Source organism: Nansenia antarctica (genome assembly GCF_963989245.1).
Source record: "Nansenia antarctica genome assembly, chromosome: 4".
In the NCBI taxonomy this organism is placed as follows: domain Eukaryota; kingdom Metazoa; phylum Chordata; class Actinopteri; order Argentiniformes; family Microstomatidae; genus Nansenia; species Nansenia antarctica.
Window position 1 is genome coordinate 15489686 of NC_137689.1, and position 26750 is coordinate 15516435.

At 46.5% G+C, this 26750-nt stretch overlaps 1 protein-coding gene across 1 annotated transcript; it reads right to left on the bottom strand.

Moving 5' to 3' along the window:
- taf1 (TAF1 RNA polymerase II, TATA box binding protein (TBP)-associated factor) lies at positions 1 to 25961 on the bottom strand. Its single transcript, XM_080528238.1, has 40 exons — positions 25844 to 25961; positions 25474 to 25588; positions 24953 to 25070; positions 24750 to 24866; positions 24527 to 24649; positions 23887 to 24131; positions 23526 to 23744; positions 23170 to 23412; positions 22792 to 22984; positions 22480 to 22590; positions 22161 to 22328; positions 19496 to 19623; positions 19221 to 19328; positions 18907 to 19080; positions 18555 to 18728; positions 18332 to 18436; positions 18040 to 18240; positions 17761 to 17902; positions 17055 to 17185; positions 16436 to 16516; positions 16179 to 16328; positions 15872 to 15991; positions 13399 to 13574; positions 13065 to 13294; positions 12671 to 12878; positions 12387 to 12558; positions 11953 to 12164; positions 6087 to 6195; positions 5549 to 5647; positions 5225 to 5402; positions 5027 to 5094; positions 4788 to 4910; positions 3918 to 4010; positions 3702 to 3786; positions 3437 to 3504; positions 3212 to 3328; positions 1985 to 2080; positions 1666 to 1879; positions 1375 to 1549; positions 1 to 922 (listed from the first exon to the last, which is right to left on the bottom strand). The coding sequence occupies exons 2-40, from the start codon at positions 25585 to 25587 to the stop codon at positions 685 to 687; spliced, it is 5826 nt and encodes a 1941-aa protein (XP_080384364.1). The 5' UTR covers position 25588; positions 25844 to 25961; the 3' UTR covers positions 1 to 684.
- Positions 25962 to 26750: the final 789 nt, after the last annotated feature.

Genomic DNA, 26750 nt, shown 5'->3' on the forward strand with positions numbered 1-26750 from the left:
TATTTACAATATTTTAGACAGAATGCCAAGGTGAGCACTGAGGCTTAGGCAGTATTAGGATTACTGTGGATAATCCTAATAACCCAGGGCTGGACACATCCTAATGGCTGAGCATCAAGGTGGCATTATAATAGTCAGCAGGGATTCCTTCTGTGAATACTCTATTCAACAAACACAAGGTTCCTGGTCTGAATCATACACAAGAACAATATGAGACCTGGCATTATAAAAGAACAGTCTTCATTTGTAGTAAACTGCAGTTCAAACTTGAAAACAAATCTAATGTCTCCAATATTCTGCACAGCGATGTAACAAAACCCCTATTCAATTTCAATGTCCACCATTGTAAAAATATATATACCGTATACACATGTGTTGTGTACATTGAAAAGAGCCTAACACGTAGAAAACATTGATTAAAAACAAACTCCTTGGTGATCCGGACATTACAGATAAGCAATCTTACTTAGGTTTAAATGCATATTCTGTACAAAATAGAGGTTTTCATGGGGACAGCAATACATGGTATTGAGTAGCAAACATGTTTTTTTTATCACGAGCAAAGTCTAGGCAATGTGTCATTTAGCCTGTGAGTGCATTTTATGAGATTGTTATCCTTTACGGGGGTTTATGGTTGCAAGAGCATTTCCTCTTGAGTGTTTGTGTCAGAGCAGGAAGAATCCTTTAGTTGTCAGAATCCATGTCACTATCTCCCCCAATGGACTTGAACTCCTCACTGTCCTCCTCATCCTCACTCAGCTGGACCTGGGACAGCACACTGGGACCCCTCCTCTGAGCACCACCACCCTCTTCTTCTTCTTCCTCATCCTCCTCCTCCTCACTCATGCCGTAGCCCTCTCCATTGCCCATGCTGGTGGGCTGGGTCTGAATTGGACCCTCGGTCTCCTCATAGCTGCCATAACTGGGACAGACAGAGAGAAAGAGAGAAAGAGAAACGAGTCGGGTGAGGCTTGTTATGGGGCGGCTGTAGCTCAGGCAGTAGAGCCGGCGTCAAACGATCGCAAGGTCGGTGGTTCGATCCCCGGCTCCTCCTGTCCACATGTTGAGGTTTCCTTGGGCAAGACACTGACCCCCAAATTGCTCCCAATGAGCGGGCCAGCGCCTTGCATGGTAGCCTGCCGCCATTGGTGTGTGAATGTGTGTGAATGGGTGAATGAGAGGCCATTGTAAAGCGCTTTGGAATAAGGCGCTATATAAGTGCAGTCCATTTATTATGCGTTATTCAGACCTAATACCCTTAGTATCCCTGGAACATGTGAATCTGCTACTCTTAGTGAGCGTATGGTCTAGTAACACAGTACATGTGACGTGTCGTGTGTGTCTGACATGCGGGTTGGTGGCGCCATGTTGTACCTGACGTTGCTGTCATCTAGGTGGGTGTGGTCAGGCCCTTCCCCCTCGTATGACATCATGCTCTCTTCCTGCTCCAGGCCCATGCGGGCAGTCTCCTGGTGAGCCCTGGGCGGGGGGGGGGCACGCACTTCCAACTCTCTGTCTGAGTCACTGCCGCTCTCCGACAGATGGATTGCTGGGATGGGACAGGAGAGACCGTTAGAAATTCTCTCTCACACACACACACAGACACACACACAGAGAGAGACAGACACACACACACACACACACACACACACACACGCCACTCACAGGAGAAGGGATTGTCTCCCTCCTCTTCACTGGCGTCATCCTCTCCATCTGACATGAGCAGGTCCTGGTACAGCACGCTGGCCTGTGGTGGCCGACTGGAACCTTCATCCTCATAGTCGTCTTCATCCTCGGGTCCGTGTAGCCGTCTACGTGGAGGCAGCAGCATGTCCTCTTCATCCTCCTCATCATCCAGGTCTCCCTCCCCATCCTCCGCCTAGAGAACGTGTACACAAAAGATAAAGGGTGTTGAGCAAACCCCCATCATCGCAGGATCTTTCTTTCTGAATGCCACTGCTTTCTTTGTCTCAGCGAGGCTTACAGGAGCTGGTGTCTTCGGCTTGCCGTCATCATCCTCCTCAAAGCCTTCAATGTCCACATCGGACTCTTCCTCTCCCAGCCTTCTTCCATGGCGACCCTGGGAGACAGGGGCAGTACAAAAGACAAGTTATAACCCTGAAAGGAGTCGGGAGGGGGGGGGGGGGGTGGAAAATGCACCATCTACAGGTAAAACACAGTATGACAGGCAGTTACAGTATGTGGAACGAAAAGTAACACAAGAAAGACAGGCAGCCAAATGGAAGAGTTATGGAGAGGAGGCGTCTTTGTCCTAGGAGCACGGAGGGATTCTGGAATGACCTTGAGTTAGCAATGGCACAATGGCATGAGCATGCAGCAGTCAGGCTGCACACACTGGGGCAACAAGGGCGGCGAATGGGTGGGACAGGGAGGGTGGAGGGAATGAGGGTTGAAGGAGAGGTGGCCCTTGGATGAGACGCCTGTTGCAACAGTAGGTGATGTCTCTCCGTACCTGCCCCCCCCTCTTCTCTGGAGCAGCCACTAGAGATCCCTCAGAGACAGAGAAGAGGCTGGCCTCTCTATGCAGGCTGAGGCTCACTGAGGCCCCGCTGTCAAACACATCAGTAGGCTGGCCGCCACCATCACCGCACGCACGCACGCGCACACGCACACACACACACACACACACACACGCACAACACACACGACACACGCACGCACGCACAACACACACGCACGACACACACGCACACACCACACACGCACGCACGCACAACACACAGGGAGGAGAGGAGATAAACACAGAGCAGAAGAGAGAAAGAGAAGTAGACTACAGCAGAGAGAAACTATAGCTACAGAAACAGCTACAGTCCAGAGATAACAGTGCTGAAGAAAGTAGAGAACAGAGAGAGGTTACAGTGTGTGCGACGCTACGCTATTTAAAAGAGAAGAGGATTTTTTTTTCCAACTCTGGTGCACACAAGGCAGGTGAGGGGTGAGTAGACACTGACAGGGGAGGGCTGGGGGTCTGCAGTGTGGGGTTCTAAAGCCTTATTTCCAGGGTGTAGGACAGGTTTAGGAATGTATTGAGGACAAATATCTCAATTGAGTCCATACTTGGGTACAGGCACATTCCTACCTGGGGTGTGTAGTGTCCAGGGGTCATGGGGTCATACCTGGGGTGTGTAGTGTCCAGGGGTCATGGGGTCATACCTGGGGTGTGTAGTGTCCAGGGGTCATGGGGTCATACCTGGGGGGTGTAGTGTCCAGGGGTCATGGGGTCCAGGCACTCCAGGTCGGCAGCGTCCAGGGCGGCCTCTTTAGCGGTAGAGATGTCCTTCTCCAGCTGGGTCAGGTGCTCATCATACTGGACAAGCCACGAGGAAGACAACATCATTCAGTCATAAACATGATTCATCAAACCACATGGCAAAGAACAAGATGCTGGCATTATTTTCCTGACACACCCACACACCTCTGACAAAGTCTGCTTGCAAACGTTGACAATTTCCAGGGCAGTATTGGTGTAAGGGCTCTCTGCACCTATTGGACGCACACAGTATCACAATCCATTACACTTCCTTATGACATGATCATAACAGAATCACCAGAGAGGACCAGTTGTCACAATATAAGACCAATGTCTGCCATTATCATCTATATGTTCCTCCCAAAGATGAAAAACTGTCCGAAAACTGTGTCTGAGTCAAGGCAGAGTGTTAGTATGTGGTTGTACTCACCATTGTAGTTGACACTGTTGGTGTGGATCAGGCTTACATCAGACAGGAACACGTCCCGGTTCTGGTACTTGTGTTTGGAGATGTTCTGATGGACCCAGAGAGATTCACATGATTCTGTTTTATACTCCCACCTCTTCCTGCTACGTTATATATATATTGTGTCAACAGCTAGATCTGTGGGTGTGATTGTTTTTGTCCCCCCATCTCCCCACTCACCTTGCGGACGTTTTCCAGGTCCATGGGGCAGACTATCACCTTGTAATAATCTGGAACAAACTTCTTGTTGACGGGATGGTGGAACGGCCAAGACTGGATAGGGGAGATGTACGAGTTATGTAAAGTGGCATTATCACCCCACTGAGTCCTTATCAAGCATTGGCACCATATTCAGGGTTCTAATACACATTTGAAAAAAAACTACCACATGACAGAGATATACACATCCAGTGACTGATGACGGGCCAGAGAGCGAGTAGAAACTGAACCCCAAATAGACACTGAACCCCAAATTGCTCCCAATGAGTGGGCCGGTGCCTTGCATGGTAGCTTGCCGCCATTGGTGTGTGAATCAGGGTATATACAGGAATCTTGAGGTTCATTTCAATACCTTTCTAAGACTTTTTAAAGACCTTGTCAATATTTTTCCAGACCTCACCGCCACTTCGAGCTGTAACCGTTTACATCAGTGACACCTTTAACTTAACAGTTTTAGTTTGCAATAGACTAGACCACTATCATACAACAGAATTTCCGGTTCATCTTTGTTTTTTAATAAAACTAATAAATTCACAAACTTTTACTAAAAGTTTTTAGAACTCTTTGGACAGAGTCTAATTCAGAAAAATACCAACAAAATTCAAGACCTCATAAAATCGTGATAAGACTTTTTAATACTTATTAAGGGTCTTGATTTTCCCAAAATTGATTTATCAACTTTTAATACTTTTCAAGACACCGCGGATACCCTGGTGAATGTGTGTGTGTGAATGGGTGAATGAGAGGCCGTTGTAAAGCGCTTTGGAACAAGACGCTATACAAGAGCAGTCCGGTCCAAACCCCCTGAGGCTCTGTGGGGCCTCCACTCACGTCAGGCACCGCCATCATCTTCTGAGTCACAATGTTGTCCAGGATAAAGGAGAAGGCCACCTGGTCGTCGTCATCCAGCAAGGGGTTAATGGCTTTCTCAAGCCTCACCAGCCTGTCCTGCTTCTGCAGGCAGGGAGGAGACAGACGACATGGGGTCAGAGGGGGAGACCGAGAGAGAGACAGTATCCACAGATACATGGATCCATCCATCACAATGTAGTGTACATGTTCCCACTTACCTCTTTCAATTTATCATCACAAAGGTCCAGCATAGACTGAGCCACCTGGGTGATTGGATGCTTCGCACCTGAACACAGAAACACGTAAACAGATCACATGGGAGCCTATCATTCTAATATGTACAACAGCTAGAGGACGACATGTCGTCATCATCATAGTCTTTTATCCAAGCTTTATGGTCGGTTCGTAAGTTTTACCGTTGTATGTGGCACTGTTCTTGACTATGAGTTCCACAGCCTCGCGGAACTCAGCCTGCGACGGATACACACGCTTGCGCACGTTCTCCCGTAGCGTCTGCAGGTCCATCGGACGCAGGATGATCTTATAATAGTCCTTCACCACCTTGGCATTGACTGGTGTGTGGAATGGATAGGTCTGTGTGACAGGGGCAAAGACAACAATTGGAGTCAGATTTGTGGTCATGGGAGTCTAGGCAGTTTGTATGAGTCTATGAGCAGTGTGTAAAGGGATGTGTGTGTGTGTGTGTGTGTGTGTGTGTGTGTGTGTGTGTTGGATCTTACATTGGGGTGATCCCGCAGGTCGTTGATGATACTCTCCAGGACAGAGGACAAGGTCACCATGGGGTCGGTGCGTCGGCGGTGGATGGACTTGTTTGGCCTCTGAAATGACAGGATGAGGACAGAACAATCGATCAACGACCTGAAGGAACTTTCAAATTGTGAACACTCAATTACCCTTTGCACTGCTGCTGTTTACAAATACTACCTTTGCACAAACCATATTTTTGCACATTGCACATACCTCCTTTGATATAGCCACTATGTATACATCTGTACATACCATACTGTACATAGCTACCGTAACTGTACATAGCTCATAACTGTATATACCGATAACTAGCGTACTTTCCATACTGTACCTATCTCTATCATGTTTTATAGCACTATTTGCACTTCTGGTTAGAGACTAAACTGTTTCGTTGTCTGGTACCGGTACTCTGCGATGACAATAAAGTTGAATCTATATCTAAATTGTTGCATGGTTCTCATGGGAGGAGAACACGCTCCTAAAGTACATGACAGGTAAGCACTGACTCACATTGAGATAGTCACAGTGAATGGCCGTCCCCACACGTCTCTTCTTCTTGGGTGGCAGCTGCTGTTTGGGGAACTTCAGCACCAGGGACTTCCGACGCACCTCATCAGCACTGTGAAGAGACAAATGGTCAGTTACACAACACTACACAGAGAGGGCAGCATCTCACTCAGAGCAACATTACACAGCAGTTAGTAAGGAACCCATCTAAAGAGGGTCAGCTTGCCATGCAACAGCTGGGTGTGGATTGAAGCTGAATCAAACAACTCAACATTTTGGTGGGAAAATACAGCAAAGAGACACAAGTCATGTTATTGTAGTCAGTGTTTCCTCCAGGAATTTTTACATTAGTGGCGGAGAGCCCTGTCCGCGATTTTTTTCGCGTGCACGCGCATGAAACACGCATGCGCATGAAACGCGCACGCGCGCTCAAAACAACGACCTAATTTCAACCAAAACTAGAGGGAGGATGGCAAAAAAAAATAAAAAATATACAGAATATAAACTTGTTGTTGACATGAGTGTGCTCTCCAGTCATCCCTATCCCAGTGTGAGTGGGGCATAATTGGTTGATTGACACCAGCTGTGTGACATGAATGATTGAGCCAGCTGATCCTATATATGTGACCATTCCCACAATAAACGTAGCTTCCTTGATAACATGAACCCTGTCTGACAGCGTATGATTCCTCCGTTCAGTGTGTAGTCCGATCGTTATGGTCTTAGCCAATACGCAATAACCAACGTTTAACAGGTTATGGGCCCAGAGTGCTACCATGGCGAGACAATCGGAAAGAAGTTCGCGTTGGTCTCGACTAGCGTTTGACGGAGATGAGGAAAGGTACGAACTGTGGGAAACAAAGTTCATGGGCCATCTCCGGCTACAGAAACTGAAAGACACTCTCAGAACAGACCTTCCCTTAACAGCTTCGGCTCAGGAGTTGAGAGAAGATGAGGAGAAAAATGCAGAGATTTACGCAGAGCTCATTCAGTTTCTAGATGACAAAAGTTTGTCGCTCATAATGCGAGACGCACCAGATGACGGACGGAAAGCCCTAGAGATATTGCGCAATTATTATGCGGGTTCAGGGAAGCCAAGGGTTATAAGTCTCTATACAGAGTTGACCACACTGCAAAAGTCGAACAGTGAAACAGTGACCGACTATATCATTCGTGCAGAAAGGGCAATAACTGCACTGAGGAATGCAGATGAGACTTTGAGTGATAGCCTACTTGTGGCTATGGTATTGAAAGGACTGCCCGAGTCATTTAAACCCTTTGCGATACATGTCACACAGAGTGACGAGACCATGCCTTTTTCTGTGTTTAAAACTAAGCTCAGGAGTTTTGAGGACACGGAGAAAATGCGCGTAACGGCGTCGGAGGACAATGTTATGCGAGCCCAAGCCCTGTCTGACCGGGGTGCCCAGAACGCCCAAAGCGCATGTAGCCAGAGCGCACAGCGAACAGACATTGTGTGCTACAAATGTGGCCAAAAGGGACATATCAAAAGGACCTGTCGACGCAAGGTGTGGTGTAACCACTGTAGGAGCTCCACACATCAAGGAGCCGCCTGCAGAAGGAGACCGGACCAGGACGACGCGCGAGGGGTGTCCGAGCAAGTGAGTGGTCATGACAACACTTACGCGTTTCTGGCTAAGGACAAGCCAGGACGCAGTGTTACGAGGGGCCTGATGGTGGACACCGGTGCGACTGCGCATATTATCACCGACCTGGCCAGGTTCAAGGTGTTCGATGACGGTTTCCAGGCCGAGACGCACTGCGTGGAGCTGGCGGACGGCACGAGGAGCAAAGGGGTCGCAGAGCGCAGAGGAGATGCGGAGGTGTGCTTGATGGACAGCCGAGGGAGGCGACTGACTACAACGCTGCGAGGGGCGCTGTACATCCCCTCATTCCCCCAGGACATCTTCTCTGTGAGAGCAGCCACAGACACTGGGGCAACTGTGATCTTCAGAACAGGAGAAGACATCCTACAGCACAGAGACGGTACTGCATTTCACATCCATGAGCATAATAGACTATATTATTTGCCCACAGTGGATGACCAATGTGATCAAAGTAAGAGCTGTTTTGATCTAAAGACATGGCATGAAATTCTAGGACATTGTAATTTTGAGGATGTTCTGAAACTCCAGAATGTTGTTGATGGTATGTCAATTAAGGGAAAAATTGATAAGTCTAACCTGAACTGTGAAGTGTGCACTCGGGGAAAGTTTGTACAGAGCTTCAACAGGAAGCCTGATAGAAGGGCCAAAAATGCTCTAGAGTTGGTGCACACAGACCTAGCGGGTCCAATTGACCCAGTGTCCATAGATGGACATAGATTTGCACTTTCGTTCACAGATGACTATACTAGTACTGTGTTTTTCTACTTTCTTAAGCACAAGAGTGATACTGTACAGGCGACAGAGCAGTTCATAGCTGACAACGCCCCGTATGGTAGGATCAGACGTATCAGGTCAGATAATGGTACTGAATTTACAGGGAAAGAGTACCAAGGGCTACTGAGAAGAAATGGTATCAGACATGAGACATCATCTCCATATTCGCCACATCAGAATGGCACTGCAGAACGCCAGTTTAGGACTCTCTTTGACATGGCTCGATGCATGTTATTAGAGAGCAAGCTACCCAAGGTGTTATGGCCTTATGCAGTACAGACTGCATCTGTAGTGAGAAATAGGTGTTTTAACAATCGCACAAAACAGACACCTTACATGATGCTGACAGGGAGACGTCCCAATATGTCTAGGATGCAGAAGTTTGGAACGGTGTGTTATGCCTACAAACAGGATAAGAAAAAGCTAGACCCAAGGAGTGAGAAGGGCTTCTTTGTAGGGCATGACAAGAAAAGCCCAGCTTACCTGGTTTTCTATCCTGACAGTGGAAAGGTGAGGAAGCACAGACTGGTCAGATTTATGCCAAAGACGATGGGTGAGCAGCAGACACAGACTGAGATATCAATAGATGATGAGGACTGTGATGTGCCACAAAGGGCCAGCACGACTAAGCAAAGGGACGCGAGTCCAAAGACAGCTGAAGAGCATATTCCTGTGACCAGGCCCGAACAGGTGCAGACTAGGGAGAAACAGGAGTCTCCACGCTATCCTCCCAGGGAGAGGAAGAGACCTGATTATTTTGGGGACCGTGTCTATGAAGTAGGAAGTCAGGACCAGGCACAGGTAAACATTGATTACTGCTACAAAATGTTGTGTAACGTACCTTTGACCTACAGTGATGCAGTGAAGTCACCCAAGTCTAGAGAATGGGTCAGTGCTATGGACGACGAAATGCAATCATTGAGAGAGAATGGTACGTTTACTTTGACTAACTTACCCCAGGGCAAAGTTGCAGTGGGGGGTAGATGGGTGTATACAATCAAGAAAAATGCAGATGGTTCAGAAAAATACAAAGCACGCTATGTTGCAAAAGGCTACAGTCAGAGAAGGGGTGTTGACTATGAAGAGACCTTTTCTCCCACAGCCGATTTAACCAGTGTTCGAGTGTTGATGCAAAAAGCAGCACAGGAGAATTTGATTTTACATCAAATGGATGTCAAAACTGCCTATCTTCATGCACCGATAGATTGTGAGATATACATGGAACAGCCAGAGGGTTATGAGCAGACATCTGGCACAGAGACAGTGGTGTGTAAACTAGAGAAGTCACTGTATGGTCTAAAACAGTCTGGCCGAAATTGGAACCATTTATTACACGACTATCTAATGGTGAATGAGTTTGTGCAAAACCCTGCAGATCATTGTGTATATACTAAAGAAACGGAACATGAGAAAGTGATCATGATTATATGGGTCGATGATTTGGTTATTGCTGCCAGTAACGAGAATGCACTGAATGTTGTAAAAGAGATGCTCTCAAAGAAATTTCAGATGAAAGATATGGGCAAATTGACACATTTCCTGGGAATCGATTTTGAACAGTGTGATGGATGTGTAACAATGTCACATAAGCAGTGTGTAAAGAACATGCTAGAGAGGTTTGACATGCAGAACTGTAAACCCCGATCGACGCCTTGTGAGCAGACACTCAATTACACTGAAGGGGCAGGATTAATGAGTGATGTCACTCGGTACAGAGAGGTCGTCGGTAGCCTCATCTACCTGACTATGTGTACTAGGCCAGATCTTTGTTTCATAGTGAGTAAACTGTCCCAGTATTTTACCAAACCAACCGAGGAGCATTGGGCCACTGCCAAACATGTATTGAGGTTCTTAAAGGGCACCAGTGATAAAGTGTTGTGTTACAAAAGGTGTAACTCTGATTTGAGATTACAGGCTTTCAGTGATGCTGACTGGGCAGCAGATGTCACAGACCGTCGTAGCACAACAGGTTACTGTGTTAGTCTACATGAGAATGGTCCATTGGTCTCATGGAAGACCAAAAAGCAACCAACGGTGGCGTTGTCCACATGTGAGGCGGAGTACATGGCATTAGCTGCAACCACCCAAGAGTGTTTACACCTGACTCAACTGTTGACACATATGGATGCATGCAAGTATGCACCACCCATTGTCCATGAGGACAATCAGGGAACGATTGCATTAGCTAAGAACCCAGTCCGCAGACAAAGATGCAAACACATAGATATAAAGTACCATTTCATCAGGTCTACAGTACAGAATGGACAGATCTGTTTGCAATATTGTCCCACAGATCAAATGGTGGCTGATGTGTTTACCAAACCAGTAACTAAGGACAAATTGGTTAGGTTCACAAAGGTTATGTTTGGGAGAGAAACCACATCAGTGTGAGTAAGGACCAAGCGGTCAATTTTTGTTTTGGTTTTCTTGCTTTATTTTTTCAAAGTGTTATAAGAGAATACCAGTGAAAAACTGAAGACTGTTTGTAAATGATGATGATGATGTATATTCTTGTTTCACAGGAGAGGAACAATATCAGTGCCAGCTTTTGTTTGTTTGATTGATGGAATGACAGCCCCAAAGAGTGTTATGGAAATTGTAGGCTACTGATTGTTATTGATTTGTTTATTTTTCTCTCCATCTTGGTCAGGTGAGAGCAAGTGGGGGTGTTGACATGAGTGTGTGCTCTCCAGTCATCCCTATCCCAGTGTGAGTGGGGCATAATTGGTTGATTGACACCAGCTGTGTGACATGAATGATTGAGCCAGCTGATCCTATATATGTGACCATTCCCACAATAAACGTAGCTTCCTTGATAACATGAACCCTGTCTGACAGCGTATGATTCCTCCGTTCAGTGTGTAGTCCGATCGTTATGGTCTTAGCCAATACGCAATAACCAACGTTTAACACTTGTGATACCGGTTTCCATCCATCAGCTCTGAAGGTTTACGTTACTCACGGATCCAATGTCCTTCCAAACGAGCAGTCTTGGCTCCGTCTCAAACACAACAGGAAAAGTATGTCCAACTTGGCGAAAGTTTCCCAGTGTTTCCAACTTGCGACAGTTTTTCAGCAGGGATGGTTGAGTCTGCACGGTTCTCATGCCGGTTCACATTTAGACCAATCAGGAGTAGCTCTTGTGTCACGTCGTCAACTGAATGTTTAATGTCATTAATCTGATTTTGGATCAGCGGTTAGAGAGAGATGGGCGTGGATTTAGGTGCACTTATAGTCAACATCCATTATAGCGCTTATCAGATATATTTTAATCAGCAAAAATGTTCAGAGGTGGATTTTTATTTTTTTTAGTGGACTGAATCAATTTGTGGCGGAGGAAATTCATTCGTGGCGGCCCGCCACCAATAAATGCATATAGAGGAAACACTGGTAGTAACATGAAATGAGTTTTGAACAATTCCCTTACCTCTCCATCATCAAAAATATTGTCAATATTAATAAGGTACCTTTCAATGAGCTGTTTGCCCAGGACAATCTTGGTGCCCTCCACCTTGATGAGCTCCTCATTGTCATTGTGGATGACTGTCTTCTCCAGCTCCTCCTCCTGCTCCTCAGTCATAGCCACCGGGTTGGAGGGTGGGGCATTGGTCTGGTAGTACAGCGGGCAAAACTTGTTGGTGCGCATGTGGCCGATGGCTCCACAAGCTCCGCACTTCAGCTAGGGAAAGAGAGGAAGAGAGAGAGCCTTTTAGAAACAGAACAAACGCTCAAAGCATGCCGTAAATGTTTCAGAGTGAAGAGTTGAACCCAATGAGAGAGGTTTAGGTTTATTTCTACGTTTATCAGGTGACCTAGTTAGGAGATACAGGTCAGTAGTAGGCTATTGGAAGACAGAAAAGGAGGAAAAAAAAAGTTTGGGCATTGAAGTTGGCAAGCTTACTTTTACCTTGAGGTCAGGCCTCTCCTTGACCTTCTTGGCCTTTTTCTCCGGAGGGCCTTTGAACTTGTCCTTCTCTTGGTTGCGTTTGAGTCTCCTCAGCTGCTCCTGAATACGCCGACGCTCCTTCCTCATCTCCTCTCTGTGCTGCTCATCAAAGAGCGCAAACTTCTTTCTGCAGACACCAGAGACAAAGAGTCTCAGTGCCAGCCAGGATGCAAGGACGGATACACCGACAGGTGTACGGACGGATACGCAGACAGACATAGACACACAAACACACTCACATGAAGTCGTCGTCCTTGGTGGTTCTGATCCTGGTGTAAGCATCGATGACAGAGGCCTTGCGTACAGTCTCACAGCGCACATACTCCTTGCCATCCTCGTCCCGGAAGGTGCGGTAGATTTTGAGGCGTCGTCCGGTAGCAGAGGAGTTCAGACTGGTGACTGAGGACGCATCATCATCCTTATGGGAGCCGGTAGACAAAGCACTGGCTGCAGGACAACCAGAGAGAGAGGTAAAGGTCAGACAGACAGACAGTCACAGACACACACAGAGGCACAGACACACAGCTTGAAACTGAAGTATGAATGTGGTCTCAGACTCATAGACACGCAAATGTAAATGCAAACACACACACACACACACACACACACAAACACACACAAACACACACTCACAGAATCCCTTGCGGGCCTTGCGTCCCTTGTGGTCGCGGTCACTCTCCTCGCCCATCAACATCCTCTGTAGCTCCTTCCTCTCCTGCTCCTCTCTCTCGCGGGATAGCTGGGAGCTGGTCTTCTTGTTCTGTAGCATGTTCTCTATGTTCTTCCCCATCTCCTCAAAGTCACTGTCCTCCGCAGAGCTGCTGTCTGTGTCCGTGGAGAGGACCTCACCCGACTCCAACACCCTGGAAGCAGACAGTAGGGGATCACGTATGGCCTAATATACAACTCCAGTAGCCTCCTGTGGATTGATTTGGGGCTTGACATAGTCATTTCCGGCAGGCCTCACTTGTTCTGCAGGTCAAAGATTCTCTGGCACTCCTCCTTGTAGCGCTCCTGGTGTTCAGCTACAGAGAAGCGGGACCCGCGGGCAAACTTGCTCATGGGCCCCTCACCTGAGCGCGCCTGCTCTGTGGACATGGTCCTCACCACGTCAATGACCTCCCAACGGGACAGTTTCTTAATCTGAGACACACAAGCACAAATACAGGCTCAAGCCACTGTTCAGCATTCACAACAGTGGTGGTGGTGGTGGAGGGGGTGAGGAAACCTCAAAGACGATGATCATGTGACGATGCAGTGTTTCCCCTAGGTTTGCTGCCTTGGGGGGGTGGCATGGACCGTGGCATGGACCCCCCCCAGGGGGTAAGACCCTGCCTCATACCAGCGTCATGTCCAGGGGTGTACTTGTACATTAAGCCGCCTCACGCTACGGAAGGCGTGAGGCGAACCATCGGTTCTCAAGGCTACTTACTTATGTGGTCTTGACTACCTGTCCACTTTCTCACCTGGTTCTTGCTCTCTCTCTGGTGTGCCGACACCATCCTGCTCTCTCTCCTTCTCTCCCTCCCTATCCTCCTCTCTCTCTTTTGCTGTCAACCAAAAGGTAAACAAAACAGCCAGAGTATTTATAATCTGCTGTGGGCAATCCAGTCAGATAATGTCATTTTGACTTTACTCTCTCACCTGAAAAAAAATCGTATGTACAACTATAAAAAACTGACATTTCCAATGCTTCAATCAACTGTCCATGTACTGTAAATATGCCATTATGGTATTACCATGAAGCCCAACTCTAGCAGAATAAGAAAGATAGTATATCTACTTTAAGTAAAATAATAAAGTGCCTCTTAGCTAGCTCTTTAGCAGTTAGCTCTTTAGCTGGCAAGTGTGCAAGGAGACTAGCTCATCTCATCACCTCTGAGCTAGCTAGCTTGCTAGTTCTTTGACACTATTTAATAGGGGTGTAACGGATCACCTAACTCATGGATCGGATCGTGTCACGGTTTTTGAGTCACGGATCGGATCATTTTTCGGATCAACACAAAACATAAAAATAAAAATAAAAAGCTTTTTCCTCGAATTCTGTAAAAACACCACTTTTACTGTGTGAAACCCAACAACATTCAAGATGTCAAAACTGGTATATATATATATGTGTGTATATATATATATATATATATATATACATACATAACATATTCTACACTCAAACATTAGGCTACATATTAAACAGAAACACACATTCAGTAGGAGAGAGGGAGGAGCACCTGGTTGCAGCAGTGAATCACTGGGCTCTTTAAAGCAGACAAATAAACATGTTTTATGCCACTTTTAACTAAATAATAAAGTGAAACCTTACTTTAAACATGGTATGAAAACATTGGCTACATTATCAGAAGTTGTCAAGCTGCCTTTTTCGTGCCTCCCGTCAACACACCAGGGTGATGTCACGGCAAATGTGTGGCCATGCTCGTACGACTTTCTCGTTGCACAACGCTTAAACACCGCAACTTTTTTATCGACCACACTTTGTCCGTCATTGTTATAATTGACAGAAAAGACAAAGTGCTCCCATACATGGGATTTAAATTACGAGGGAGGCATTTCGAGTTCTTCTCTGTCGCCAACATTAGCAGCACTACTCTACTCGCCATGAAACACTTGGGCTGCGTTCGTAAATTTGGTCTGAGAGCGACGGAGAGCACACTGGGTCCAACGTCATAAAGGGACCAAGTAATTTGATTGGACAAGAGGCGTTCCATGAATGCTGATTAGATTCCAGAGCGAATTTACGAACGCAGCCTTGATCTGGATTTTTTTCTTTCATTATCAACCTATCATTGCGCTTTAGAGTAAAACAAAGCACGCAACTGTCGCGTCTATCTTTTCATGGCAACTCTACATTGTGATTTACAAGGGATATTAACTAATATTAAGTAATATTATTACTTGGTTACATTTTGCAATTGATCCGCGGTACACATGCGTTACACCCGTACTATTTACACTATGGAACTATAGTCAGACACTTTCTAGTCACGATAATAACGACCAATTTTAACCAACTTTCTCTGTCAGAACACTCAGCAATTATATTTGCTAACGTTTCAACTTGCTTACTTTCAATCTGCAGACATCACAGCCGGCAAAAACTCTCGCGTCTCGCGTGCACACTTGCGCAAAATCTTGTATTATTCTCCAGCGCTGGCACAGCGCGAAGTGTGGAGATAGGTCTGGCTATGCGAGACTACGGCGGACTAACGTTCCCAACGAGCCTATGGGCTTGCCACTCGCCAGATTCTGGTTGGGTGCGTTTAAAAAACTCAGATATTTTAGCCTGCTTGTCAGATGTTTGGTGTCTACGTCCGTAATAATTCCTCTTTCTTGGGGGGGCGGGGGGTTCCGTTGGGAGGGCGGCCCGCCCCCCCAAGGCAGTGGTCGGGGGAACACTGCGATGTGTGTTATTACTACATGATTACCTCTTCTTCTGGAACACCAAATTTGCGCAGAAGTTGTTTGGCGTTCTTGAGGGACAGTCTCCTTAGGTCAGCGTCCGTCCCTGTCACAGTCTTCTTAGCTGGCTGCGGCTCCCTGTCGTCCTGAAAATATCCACCACACACGGTTAGATTCTTACACAGGAATAATCACACAGCATCTGAAGGAATGTAAAGAAAATCACTCTTGGGGGGGGGGGGGGATCAGATTTGCCAGCACTGTTGTCATAGGCTGAGGTGTCAGTTGACTGAGGGTGAGAAACCGTAGGAGAAGGCGGCAGCAGCAACTGACCTTCTGTTGAGTGGGCTTGTTTGGCACTTTGACGTAGGAGAAGCCCTCTCCACAGCCTGTGGGGTCAGCCACCCCCGTGACCTCCAGCAGACATTTCCCCTTCATGGCAGCGATGAAGGCCCGTGTTGTGTTCCAGGGGGCTGTTCGAACCTGGATGGGATGAGAAAAGAAAGAATAGTGAGATCACACGTTGTCCATTATTCCCTGCATTGACGGACCTTGATTGGTTTGATTCAGGAGGGGAAACTGAGCTGAACCTCATCATCAATCTTCATCTGGAAGTCTTCCTCGTTCTCCTCCTCTGGGGCAAAGAAGGACTTCTCCCCGTATCCGGCATCCTGGAAGAGAGAGACGAGTTACAGTAGTAAAGTCTCCAGTGGCACGCCCACGTACACAGTCTCCATGTGGAGCTAGTATCTCAGACACGTACACAGTCTCCATGTGGAGTTAGTATCTCAGACATGTACACAGTCTCCATGTGGAGTTAGTATCTCAGACACGTACACAGTCTCCATGTGGAGTTAGTATCTCAGACATGTACACAGTCTCCATGTGGAGTTAGTATCTCAGACATGTACACAGTCTCCATGTGGAGTTAGTATCTCAGACACGTACACAGTCTCCATGTGGAGTTAGTATCTCAGACACGGACACAGTCTCCATGTGGAGTTAGTATCTCAGACACGTACACAGTCTCCATGTGGAGTTAGTATCTCAGACATGTACACAGTCTCCATGTGGAGTTAGTATCTCAGACACGTACACAGTCTCCATGTGGAGTTAGTATCTCAGACACGGACACAGTCTCCATGTGGAGTTAGTATCTCAGACACGGACACAGTCTCCATGTGGAGTTAGTATCTCAGACAGTCTTACCTTCAGTCTCTGCTCTGCCACCAGCATGCTGTAGTAGGCACAGCACTGCTCTGGGGACGCCATGGCCCTGATCTCCTCCTCAGTGGGCAGTCTGAAGTCAGGCTTCAGAACCCACCAGTTAGAGTCCATCCCTGGGACAATTGAGGGGGGCAAGTCAGCTCCACATTTATTACACTAGCATTAGCTACTAACGCCAGTGAGGAGCCATACATTTATGGTCAATGGTCATTACTCCTCCCATATATTAGTGTATGTAACTGAGTCTTACGTTGGATACTGCTAATGTTTTAATGCTGTGAAATTCATCATCATCAATTTAAATCAAGTGAAACCTCCTGTTGACTTAAACATTCAGGTGTTGCAGGTGCAGATATCGGCATGGACCCAGCACATCTCTGGTACTTTTTTGATGCTTCTCTCAGACTTTCTTTTACCTCCAAAGTAAAGTCGATAATATGCTGACCTCGCTCTTTCCTGACGCCTTTCTGTCAAAGTAAGGCACACGATCTCTGAGCTCACACAGCTAAACAATACTGCTTCCTTATCCCTCTTAGACCTAAAGACTCTCCTAGGACATGGGAGTAAGACAGATTACTGAGACATGTTGTAATTCTTGCATTGCTTATTCATCCTTTAGGACAAACAATAAACATGAGGCTACAATAGATAGATACAGAAACATTGTCCATCCCCGGGATAACTCTACCTGTACGCTTGAAGTCAGCGCAGAGTTTGAGGCGTTTGCGAATGCTGCTTTCTGAATGAGAGGGGAAGGCCTTCTTTATGTCCTCCATGCGTATTCTCCGAGGTCGATCTTTACTCTTCCAGAACAGCCGGTAGATAAAAACCTGCAGAGGAAGAGACAGGAGACATATATAAGACATATATAAATATATATGTATAGAATTGTACATGTATTATTATTATGTAACTGAGTTGGTTCATTTGCAGACAATATGTGTGTGGCAGTGTATCACAAACACACCTGCAGGAAATCTCTGATATGTGTGTTGGCCCGTTTAGAGTTAGGTCCAGGGACCTCATACAGGGGACACTGCTGGCCAACCACAAAGATGTCCACGAGCTCTCTGACGAAGTAGCCCTGTCTCGTACGCAGGACTAGGAAATCTGTCTCTGGCATCTTGTGCAAGTAGATGGGGGCGCGGAAAAGATTGTTCTCGAAAGCCTAAAGCACAGAAACAAAACACCCATTGACATCTCATGACAAAGGTTAGCTAATAGATCACTATAGTCCATTGCCTGAGTTTGGGACTGACCTGCAGCAGCTGTCCGGGGTGCAGAGAGCCCAGGAATGGTGAGGTGTGGCAGTACACAGTCTCTCCGTATTTACAGTCTGGAGCTCCAGGGTCCTTTCCAGGTTTCTGAAGCAAGAAAAGCCACGTTGACAAAGCACAAACACAAGGAGAAAACATCCCCTTAGACCAGCTCATCTACGTCAAAACAAGGAAGTGACTGGTGAGAAACTGCTGTTGGACTCACTCTCTTGTAGTAGTTCTTGATCTTGGTTGCCATGCCGACTTGCATGATGAGAGGGGGGTATTCCTCGCTGTACTCTGCCAGGATCAGGTCTCCATCTTTGCCTGTCAGGTCCTGGGATGTCCGCATGAAGAACATGTCACCCCCACCGGAGGCCTGGCGCTCCTGCTCCCGCATCTGAGGACACGGAGATGGCCGTTTAACACTCCTCACACCATAGAAAAACACACTGATAGGGATATCAACAGACAAGCACATACAATACATTTGTGTACTGACGAGCATTGTAATTCCTGACGTGTTAGGAAGCAAGGGCTGAGGTTCATCCGTGGGCTAGGGCTGTGAGGTCTCTCACCTTGGCCTTCTTCTTGATTTGTTTGAGTAGAGGCTGGGAAGCGTGAGGCCCCGGCTGGGACAATGTCCCAAACGAGTACTTCTTCAGAGAGGGCCGGTGGAATTGTCGCAGCTTCATAGGGCCCATGTGTGTGGGGAAGAAAGGCTGCCTCAGCTCCACAGCAGGAATTGAGTGCTGGAAAAAGAGTAGATGGGGGACTTAAAGGACGTACACACGGCTCTGTAAGTACATGCAATCATTGAAATGATACCCTTTCACAGCTGACAGTGTCTGGCTATGCACCTGGGGCCCACCGGAGGGAATCTACTGCTCACCTGAATGATGTTGCCACCAAAGGTGCCCCTCAGGCCCTGCTGTTTGGGGTAGTAGAACTCATCATTGGACAGGTTCCATGGATCTTTCACTTCAGGCTGGGACATATTCTGTATGTGGAGGAAGCAGAAAATGTGTTGAGTGGGTAAGCTGCCAGACTCAATAGACACAGTGCCTACTGTTGAATCCCGCCCCCCCCCCCACTCCGCGCCCCAAGCTTAGTCCCTGGCCAGCCCCAGATCGAGGTATGTCCCCTAAGCCTGTCTCAGCCCAGTACCTGTTGCGGCTCATCCTTTATCACGCCAGTCTTCCCCAGCAGTATGCGACTCTTCTTCAGAGCGGACTCCTTCTTGTTCTCCTTGGATGGGGAGTGGGACGTCCGCTCCTCCTTCTCATCTGGGATTTCTGCAAGAAGCCACGTTCAGTGTTTAGTGTGTGGCAGAGCAGGACCATCAATTTGGATCAGAGCGTCTGCTAACTGACTCAAAAACTCTTTGCAAATGACCAGAAATACCATTTGGCGCTTCTCCATTGACCAGACCGGGACGGTACAGGACGGCACGCATTTGTATCTTAGCCGTAACCGTATTTTCTGAAATGCTTCTCCATTATACACAACAGACTAGTGTTGTTCCGATACCATTTTTTGATCCCGATCCCGATACCGATACCTGACCGTGCAGTACTTGCCGATACCGAGTACCGATCCGATACCACGGCGTTTGAAAAAACAAAAGAAAAAAACATGTTTTTTGAGCCGCATACTAACCTCGATGTAAAATTATTGCTAACACTTAGTCTGGCACTGCTCAAAACCTTTGTAAAACTCGTAAAGTTTTTGTAAAACTTAAGTAAAAAAATAAAATAAAAATAATAATATACGTTTTTGTAAAGTACTCGCCGATACCGATACCAGCATTTTTGTGCGTATCGGTGGCCATGCCGATACTAGTATCGGTATCGGAACAACACTACAACAGACCTGGAGTGAGTCGGAAAAGTAGGAGGAGTAAAGCGTCATCAGAGCACGCCATGGTGGTGACGTATATATTCACGCTTCAGTTTTTTCACTTTATCCCGACACCTGCCTGGGTGTCCTATGAACCCCAATCTCCAGCAAATGGCGAGAGATCGCTTGGAACACTTTCTCATTTTGTATGCTGGAATCCAGGTCTAGATGAATCCAGGTCTAGATGAATTTGTTCTTCCGACCAAATGGAGATGAGGGCCTGGACCTCGCTGACTGTCCAACTCCTGAACTTTCGTTTTCCATGTTGAGATTTAACCCATTTAAACCGGGGGCGCTGTTGCGCTGTTCTACCTTTCAAGCCGGGAAAGCGGATACGTAATTTTTTAGTATTTGTATTTTTTCCACATTCTTCTGGTCTCTTGGCCAATGAAATGCATCAACATATACACGTGGGAGTATCTACAGACGTGCTGATTTTTATTGATTTTTTTCACGATATCTTGGCAACAGCAGAGAAGTTTCTGAAGTTAGTTCTGAACGGAGCGATATTGATGATGAGCTGCAACGTTTGCAGGAAAAGTGCTACACAAATAAAAGTTATTAGTATTATTATTATTATTATTATGACAATGTTATAACTGATACGGATGATTTAGAAGGCTTTGAAACGGAATGGAAGACGGACAACTAGCACCGTAATCCTAGGAGGCGTTTCAACCGCACCCCGGGGGTGAAAATCAATATACCTGCAGACGCAACACCGATGCAGGTATTTGAAAATAATTTTACAGAGGAACTCTGGCGCGTCTCGTCACCGAGACAAACCTTTATAGTGCCCAGACCAGAACCACTCCATCCAGAGCAAAGTGGGCTGACATTAGTCTGACAGAGATGAAGACTTTTATTGGCCTGTGCATCAGTATGGGGCTTCTTATACTGTCTGTTCGGAGAGACTACTGGTAACAGAAGAAAGATCTCTTCAAGACCAATTTCCCAAAGCACATGTCCCGGGACAGATTTGTCTCTGGAGGTAATAACAATAATAATACTAATTGATTGTGATGATAGTATAATAAGAAATGACTATGTTTATGTCTCCTATTACTTTAAGTGTCTTTGAGTACCCTGAAAAGTGCAATATAAATAACATTTATTATTATTATTATTATTATTATTATTATAGTAGGCTAATGAGAACTATTTATATTTCTTCCAATGGTGTATGTGTTATATTGCTTTCATCCAAGGTAACTTACATGAATCTATATCTGGATTTTCAGGTATCTACACCTCCAGGACAACCAGGCAGCTGACATGGATTATGTGAGGGGACTGCCCTCTGTCCTGCCCTCTGTGCCTGCACTGCCACACTTTATTTTTAATTTATTTGTATTGAAAATAGTGCTTAAATTATTTTTAATGAAGGTTTGGACTCCTTAATAAATAATAAACTAAAAGTCCCATGAAAGCCACTGGTGTAAGCTTTTAAATATTTTTTGAATTTCGTTTCTATCTGCTACAGAGGCTGAGAAATATTATTTTTTAGTAGGATTTGACACTTTTGTTGAATTTCCAGAAAAACGTCAGGTTTTAGGGGGTTATTCTAATTCTCGTTTTAGGCCTTAATGGGTTAACAAGTAATTTAACTAGATTTAACAAGTAATTCGCTAGGTACTGTTGTACAAGCCTGTTATGGTATTAAAAAATGGCGGTTAGCGGTGAACTCGATATGAACCTGGGATGACGTTATAGTGACGATTTCCATTGACCAATCAACGGTCTGCAGCGTCACGGATAGTACCTTTTGCTCCGACTCAGGAGCAGTAGCTAAAATCAGTACGGGTACTACGGCCCGGTACGAGCCAGACAGTTGGCAGTGGAGAAAGCAAAACAGAGCGGGAGCACGGGTTCCGGTACGGTACGGGATGGTAGTGGAGAAGCGCCAATTGTTTCTCTGAATTTAGAGCCGTACCTAAAATGATGTTCTCATCGTTGGGGTCCAGGGTAAGGACTGGAGGTGAGAGCATGCGCTCCATGGACTGGTCATCCCAGATGATGTTGTCCTCCCAGCGTCCGTACACCAGCTCCTCGTTGTCAATAGGGAAGATGGAGAACCAGGGGCTGTCGTCTTCATGGGAGGCTGCAGTAGGGAATAGATATAGAAATAGACTCTTGTAGACAATATAACGGCCACAGATATTACAGCACGACACGGTTCATCATTACCACATACAAATCTAACAATTTTGGCTGCTCGACAACAGACACGAAGAATAACAGCCTCATTGTACCTTGATGGTCATGGTTGTGTTTGTCCCGCTTGGACCCAGAGCTGAGCGAGGGGGGTTTGGGCATGGGTGGGGGAGTGGGGGGCACCAGCTGGGAGTTACTTCTACTCAGACCTGGTGAGTACAGTGACAGAGAAATTATTTGAAGAAGTTCCAGGATGACCCCGAAACACACAACCCACTGTTGTACTAGTCCATCTGTTGCATCGGGCCCCATGGAAAATTAGGATTTATGTTTTGACAATTGGATTTCAACATGATAGGCATTTACAGTCAGTCTGTGTGTATTGGGCTGAAGTGGGTGGGTCACCTCACCCTGCTGTGCATTGTAGGCATTGGCATTGCGAGTCATGCTCGACGGCAGCCAACCAGCCAGACTGGCTCGCTGGGTCTTAGTGCCTTTGTGTTTCACATCTTCCCCATTCCAGATGATGTCATCCTCCCATTGAAGCTGTGTGACCATCAGGAAGAGCTCATTCTCAAGGGCCTTCTCCTCATCACTCCCCTCCTAGTCACAGAAACAGAAGCACAGCGACAGAAAACATGGTCAATCTTTTGGGTCTCCCCCAATCAAGCCTTAGAAGTAGGTGTAGTAATGGGATAATTCATTCAAACCCCCTCAAAAATAAAAACCTCCCATGAAATCTGGCATTGCACATTGAATGTTAAATGTTATGTCAAGGGTTTCCAAACCTCTTTGGGAGGCTCCGGTGCTGGCTCTGGTTGCTCCTGCTTCTCAGGATCATCACTCTCCTCTTCCTTCATCTTGAAGCCATAGTGAAAGCCGCCTCCGTCCTCAGGGACCCCTAGCATGTCGTACCACAGCTGAGCCGGACCGTAGCGCCACTCCGCCACTTTGGGCCTAGACTCAGCCACCTTGTCTCCATCACCGGAGGCCTGGGAGAACTTTGACTCCACTGGTGCCATCATGGTGATCTGGAGGGAAGAGAGAGGAGGGACCGACCCAGACTGAGCTCTACTGAGACATCTCTCTAAAAATATGGATTTTAAAAGCTAGGAATGCCTAAGAATTTGCTCCTCATACTGACCTCGTCATCAGAGAGACACTGCTCTGGGAGAGGAGGTGCGGCATACTCATAATCCCAGCCTGACTTCTTCTCTAGGCCCTGATCCATGGGCTCGGCGCCCTCTGGAGGTGGGGTTCCAGGCAGGGGGTCTCTATGTTTCCTCTTCCTCTTCCTCCGGGCACTTCGCCAAACTGACGGCATGTTCTTCCCAGGGCCAAACAGTCTCAAGAATCGCAGCACCTGAAGACGTTTTCAAGAGATGATATCAATCAATACATCCTAAAAATACATCATCACCTCCGAAAAATGGATTCAATCAAATCGCCCTTTTGAGTGTGTATAAATAGGAGTGTACAGAACGGTAATTACAAGGGCACCTCACCCTTCCAGGCCTAAACTCTGGGAAGAGCTCTGTGACACCAGGGAGGGCTTTGGCAGCATCCTTCTGCATAATGCCAGCCAGAGGGAGGGTGAGGATGTCGTCTGGCAGGCCCCCGGCCCCAGAGCCCTGGCTGGGCCTATCTGTCTCTGACTCAGAGTCTGAGGAGCTGCTGAAGTCCACCTTGTCTGCCAGGGAGGAGGGGGCAATGATGGAGGGCAAGATGATCCCGTCTCCTTCATCCCCAACTGTGGAGAGACGCACAACAACACACCCTGGGGGTTAGAGCCCATCTAACTAGCACATTGTAACACATCTTCTTGACATTAATATATGTATATGTGTTTATGTTTATTTTTTATTATTTTTTATTGACAGTTACAGTGAAGATTTAGACAGGAAGGATGGGTGAGAGAGGGAGGAGGGATGACATGCAGGATATGTCCCCAGCCGGAATCGAACCGGGGACCCTGCGGTTACATGGTCAGCGCTTAACCCGCTACGCCACCTAAGCGCCCTGTGTTTATGTTTTTTAAACTTGTATCATGAATAATGCAGCTTGGGTTACCTTGACAAAACAATGTTGATAAATTAAACAACAAAAGTAACCCCCCACCCCGTGTCCTCTCGTTACCCATCTTACCACTTGCAGCCTGGGGAGAGGAGTCCTCTTTTTTGCCAGGTATCGGGAGAGTCGGTGGAGGTGGAGGAGGCATCAGTTTGGCATCAATATCCTCACAGTCAGCATCATAGTCATCCTCATCATCTGTGACAGAAAAAGGGGGAGATTGTCCACTTTAAATTAAATCAATGACTCTTTGGCTGCGTGTACAGTAGTTGTGAGTAGTTGCATCTTATTGAATCACCTGTCCTCCTAGTGGGCTGCAGGCTGCCCATGGCCTGCCGGTACTTCCTGGTCTCATCTTCAGCCACTTCATTGATGTCAGAGTAATCAATTGCATCCTCTGTGCTCTTCACCCAGCCTGCAGAATATAAAAACCATGAAACGTTCACTCCTTTCCACCACCACTTAGACAGATGCAAAGCTATTCCATGTCCGTCCTCTTACCATCTGCGTCACCAGTGTCTGTGTCTTCATCAGGATCATCCTCCTCGCTGGCTGTGATCTCTGTGATGAGCGAGCCCAGACCCAGGGAGCCAAGGCCGGCCAGATGCTTCTTGGACTCCTAGGATAAGAAGGAAAACGCCTTGTTCACTACTGCTATAGAGTTGGCTGATCGAGACTGAGGTGCATCCACATGTGGCTACATACATTGTAAACAATCTCAGTCAATCATGACTATTCACTGTCATTTTCCGCAAAACTGTTTCGATTGACAGTTGATTGGTTTCCTATATCTTGGGAGTGTGTAGTTCTCACCTGCAGTCTTGTTGTCACATGCATGACAACCTCTATTAACAAAACAATGCTCCTATAATGTAACTCTAAATGACAATCAGAGCAACTTGAATTACGTGTGTGCAGCCTTTTGCTCAAAAGTTATCAACGTTTCATTTTCAGAGTCTCTTTTGACAATCCCTTCTGGTTACCTATTGCAACCAAGTATCTATATACCGGTACACACTTACAGGGTCAAGCACACTGTCTCCCTCCAGCTGGCCATCTTCATTGATGTTCCCGAAGAGGAAGCCAGTGAGAGAGAATGGGCGGTCTTGATCTTCATCACTGTCTGAGTCCGACATCCTGAGATGGGAAGAATCCATTCATATCAACGGTGAATATAATGTTGCCTGACTAATGTACTCATCATCCTTAATCCAACCATTCATTATTGACTCGTCAGGGGAGATAAAGGTAATAGTTATCAAGCATCATCAGGTGAATGTAGGCAGTCTTCTGCTACAGCTTCAAGAGGACATGCATGATCAAAACAAATAGGATGAGATGACAGGTGATGTATGTAAAATAGTAGGGCTGTTAAAAGTCAGCTACACTTACCTTGTGTTACTGTTAGACCGTTAGGAGGGCCAGTTAGACGCGGGTTGGAGCCAAGCAGCACCAAGTTGACCTAACTAGCTAGCTAGCTAGCCACATTAGCTCGCCAACATTGCACCCTATAACCACCCCCTTCCTCCAAGGCAGTATCCACCGTAAGAATGGGATTGAATAACTTGAAATAATCCCTCAAACGTTTTTTTTTCTCAAAGAAATCTATACGGTTTCGTTTGTTTTCCAATGCAGCCCATGGCAGACAACACTTCCAGGATTGTACATTGCTTTGCGCATGCGCCGGCGCGTTCATTTCCGCTGTAGGATTATTCTGCGTTCTCGCATGTTCCCCTCTCATAGCAGGTGCTCTGTCGCCATCTACAGGACCCTGTACGTCATGGCCATATTTACAGTATTATCAAAGGCATATTTACAGTATTATCAAAGCCATATTTACAATATTATCAAAGCCATATTTACAATATTATCAAAGCCATATTTACAATATTATCAAAGCCATATTTACAGTATTATCAAAGCCATATTTACAATATTATCAAAGCCATATTTACAATATTATCAAAGCCATATTTACAATATTATCAAAGGCATTTTCAAGGCCTACAACTCTAAACTTGGTCTGTCTAGACTTATTTCTGGTCTTGTTTTCTTACCTTACTATGGCAAGTAAACGTACAAGAAGCTAAATGGTATGCACTGTGCAGACAACAGGGTACAACACCACAAGTGTTGCACTTGTACACACACTGACCTCAATCAATATTTAATTGTTGCCCGATCACGTCTCTTCACAACTCTGGCTCCCCGCTGGTGGAATGAGCTCCCCACGGCTGTCAGAACGGCAGAGTCACTACCCATCTTCCGTCGTAGACTGAAGACCCACCTCTTCAGGTTA

What these genes read in the sequence shown, in the direction of transcription:
- taf1 (XM_080528238.1), bottom strand. Translation starts at nt 25,587, where the DNA reads ATGTCGGACTCAGACAGTGATGAAGATCAAGACCGCCCATTCTCTCTC. An exon ending in GAGACAGTGTGCTTGACCCT is followed by an intron (nt 25,071 to 25,473) that starts GTAAGTGTGTAC and finishes TTCTTATCCTAG; the next exon opens with GAGTCCAAGAAGCATCTGGC. An exon ending in CACCGGAGCCTCCCAAAGAG is followed by an intron (nt 22,985 to 23,169) that starts GTTTGGAAACCC and finishes TTCTGTGACTAG; the next exon opens with GAGGGGAGTGATGAGGAGAA.